This window comes from Adiantum capillus-veneris, chromosome 16 (genome assembly GCF_014529385.1).
Source record: "Adiantum capillus-veneris isolate H3 chromosome 16, ASM1452938v2, whole genome shotgun sequence".
In the NCBI taxonomy this organism is placed as follows: domain Eukaryota; kingdom Viridiplantae; phylum Streptophyta; class Polypodiopsida; order Polypodiales; family Pteridaceae; genus Adiantum; species Adiantum capillus-veneris.
In genome coordinates this window covers 3637837-3641645 of record NC_140946.1, presented here as the reverse complement: position 1 = coordinate 3641645, position 3809 = coordinate 3637837, and the positions used below count along the sequence as shown (strand labels likewise).

Genomic DNA, 3809 nt, shown 5'->3' with positions numbered 1-3809 from the left:
GCCTTTTTTCCCACATTTAAGAGGCACGACCGCCATTCAGAAATCATAAACGTGATATGAGACTTATACTTATCTAGCTAATAACCTTGTGAAAAGTACTCAACTAATTGGGTCCACCCGTCTATAGACATAGATCTGTTATAGGATACTAGTCTCCCACTTTCCACACCACACTCACCCGTTCTTCTTGTTTTTTGATTACTATCACACTATTTTATAAATACAAATAGTGTTCTTTTATTAGTTCCGAACACAGGTTCATTCATACATCCCTTCAAACAACACCAAAACAATTCAAACAAGGCGTAATGAAGACAGTTCTATATTTCAACCAAAAAAAAATCCAAATTTTTATGAGTTTGTCGTTATCCGTGGACTTTCTTTGTCTAACCAACAGAGCCTTTGCATGCATCTTGCTAACCACCAGGCATCTCGCTAACCACAAGGGATAAAAGAGAGCTGATAACCTCAGCGTAATCTCTGCTAAACGGGAGATCGTCTCGCTAACCGTGAGGTATCTCGCTACCCGCGAGGATCAAAAGATACTCTTTCAACAATTCGTCTTCTTAAATGATCCTCAAAACATGATCAACCAACTCTTCATATCAAAAGTAAAGACTTATCAAACAATAACAATTTATCAAATAATGACAATTTATCAAACAATTCTTTCACTATTCTATGAAAATATATGCTTGTTTCTCGTGATAGGATCACATTTCTTGGACGACTTAGGGGAATTTCGATGCTTGGCTTCCCAAGTCAACATGAATAGCATTGCAAAAAAACCTCACTTTCCATTCGGTTAAAGCAGCCCACAACTTCCCAAACACAACAAAGTTGTGCTATAGAAGCACTCCAAGAAACTTATGGCGAGAATCTCTCAATTCGCATATGGTAAAATCAATCAAAGCTTCGCTAGCACATCCATGTTCACATATCTTGGAATCAATGCACTCCAAGAGGCTAACATAGAAATCTCATCAAGAGCTTTTTGTGCTTTCATAAGGGCACCACATTCCGCATACACTCCAACAGACTGGGCTTAACAAGATACACCCACTTCCCATTTGCTTAAAGCAGTCCAAAGCTTCTCAAACACAATAAAGTCGTGCTACAAGCGCATGACAAGAAACGTCTGGTGGGAATATCTCAATTAGTATCTAGTAAAAGCATTTAGAGCTTCATCGCCACATCCATGTTACACATATCTTGGAATCAATGCACTCCAAGAGACTAACATATATAAGTTCATCAAGAACTTTTTGTGCTTTCATAAGGGCACCACATTTCACATACATGTCTGGCAGCAACACACCTTTGTCCAAGACCCCTGGGAAACAATCCATGCATTGAGAAAGAATGCTCACTTTGCATATGGATAAGACAGCCTAGGGCTTCCTTTCTAGAGCCATGTATCTCATATCCATCAATAAACGCACTCAAAAGGCACAACCCTTGACTAGCAATTATATCATGAATTCTTTTACCCATTTGAAGATCTTGTATAAGGCCACAAGCCTTCGAGGTGGAAGCATAGGTGATTGCAATTAGAGACAGACCTTTGATTTGCATCTAGCTAAAACAACCCAGATCTTCCTTTGTTGCCACGACTAGGTTGACCATATCCTACAATCCACTCACTCCAAGAGATGACAGCCTCATAGAAAGCTCACCAAGAACCTTTTGTACTTTCATACGGACACCTCATTTGGCATGCATATCGATCAAAGCATTTCCTGAATGTTTCTGCTCAGCAAAAACTTCTTGTGCTATTGTGATTGCACCACATTTGGCATACATGTAGATCAAAGCACCTCCAAGCATGGCATCTTGATCCAATAGCCCCCTGCTAGCAATCTCATCGTGAATTAAGAAATCATACATGTAAAGGTTTTGCATAAGCTTGCCAGGACCAAGTTGAACATATCTTGCAATCCACTCACTCCAAGAGATGACAGCCTAGAGAGAATCCCCATCAAAAACTTCTCGTGTTATCTGATAGCACCACATTTGGCATACATATAGATCAAAGCACCATAATCAATGCATTCCAAGAGATGACATTCCGGAAAGAAAGCTCCTTTATGCTTCCTCAAAAGGTGCCAAGCATGATATCTTTTTTCAACAGCCTCTGTCTAACAATATACTTGTGAATTTTTATTCCCATGTCAACATCTTGCATAGAGCCATATGCCTTCAAGACGCATGCATAGGTGATTGCATCTGAAGAGAGGTCTCACTTCACTTATGCTGAAAAGAGACTAGAGCTTTTTGGCCCTGCCCTTGTGGTGGGGAAAATCTTGCAATCGACGCATCAAGAGCACATTCTGCACAGGAAGGTCCTCGAGTACTTGCATAGAGCCACAGGCCTTCAAGATGTAAGCATAGCCTTCAAGACAAAAGTATAGGTGACTAAATTTGGAGAGATACACTAGAGTTTTTTGGCACTGTTGTTGTTGTGCACATCTTGCAATTGCATTCAAAGAGGCAAAATTTCTAGCAGGAAGCTCCTCAACCACTTTTTGTGCTTTCTCAAGCGCTCCACATTTGGCATGATACATATTGACCAAGGCAATGCCAAGCACGGCATCTTTTTTAAACCGCCTTTGACTAACAATATAATTGTGAATTTTTGTGCCCATATCAACATCTTGCGTTGCCTAAGGAGATGTGTTTTCTGAAGGAGAAAATGATTGATGAGTTGATGATGAAAGCTCGTCTAGAACTTTTTGTACTTTCATACGGACACCTCATTTGGCATACATATCAATCAAAGCATTGCCTGCATGTTTTTGCAGCAACCTTTGAATGGCAACCACATTGTGAATTCTTTCACACATTTGAAGATCTCGTATAAGGCCACTAGCCTTCAAGGTGGAAGCGTAGGTGATTGCAATTAGAGACATGCCTTCCCGTTGCATCTAGTAAAAACAACCCAAAGCTTCCTTGCCACGACTAGGTTGACCATATCTTGCAATCCACTCACTCCAAGACATGACAGCTTAGAGAGGATCCCCATCAAAAACTTCTCGTGCTATCCTGATGACACCACATTTGGCATACATATAGATCAAAGAACCGCCAAGCGTGGCATCTTGCTCTGATAGAACCTAGCTAGCAATCTCATCTTGAAGTAAAAGGAGCGTAGGTGATTGTAATTAGAGACATGCCTCCCCTTACATTTGGTAAACTTAGCCTAGAGCTATAAGACAAAGGGGAGACATACCTGCAAATAACCACCCAATCGTCTTATATATAGGCCCTTGGACCTCTGGCTCTTAGCTAAACATAGACCCCTATAATGCAAGTGTGTTCGACATTTTGGCAGGACCGTGCCCTCCTAGTCCTACCCTTGTCATGACATTACTCTCCCCTTGGAGAAGCATTTTCGTCCTCGAAAACAAAAGTGGTAATATCTTCATAAAGAACACTAATGTTTCCTATAGTGGCATCCTTCATGGATCCAACTTTCCATTTGACCAAAACACTATTCAATAGGAGCTTCAATGAAATGTTGTCCCTTTGCAACCGTCTTGTGTAACATGCTCATATCCATCAACATAGCGTACAAACTCCATTTAGAACTCACTTGAGTATGCTAAATGAGTTATCATAACTAAGATGTACCCTAAAGAGTATCTCTTTTCACTTTCCATGAAAGTAACTGGCTGACGTAACTCAACAGCAAAGTATAAGTCCTCGATATCATTCTTCATCAGGGAACAACCCCACCATAACCAGTGTTCAAGGTTGAGAACCTGATTTAAATAGGAAGAGGCTAAAGTTAGTGGCAACCTGCTTTGTCT

At 40.5% G+C, this 3809-nt stretch overlaps 1 protein-coding gene across 1 annotated transcript; it reads right to left on the bottom strand.

The window, feature by feature from the left end:
* Window positions 1-1707: 1707 nt before the first annotated feature.
* On the bottom strand, window positions 1708-2909 carry LOC147438465 (pentatricopeptide repeat-containing protein At2g13600-like). The gene is made up of 4 exons (XM_086484510.1): window positions 2767-2909; window positions 2468-2613; window positions 2328-2392; window positions 1708-1962 (listed from the first exon to the last, which is right to left on the bottom strand). Exons 1-4 carry the CDS (start codon window positions 2907-2909, stop codon window positions 1708-1710), a joined length of 609 nt encoding a protein of 202 aa, XP_086340636.1.
* Window positions 2910-3809: the final 900 nt, after the last annotated feature.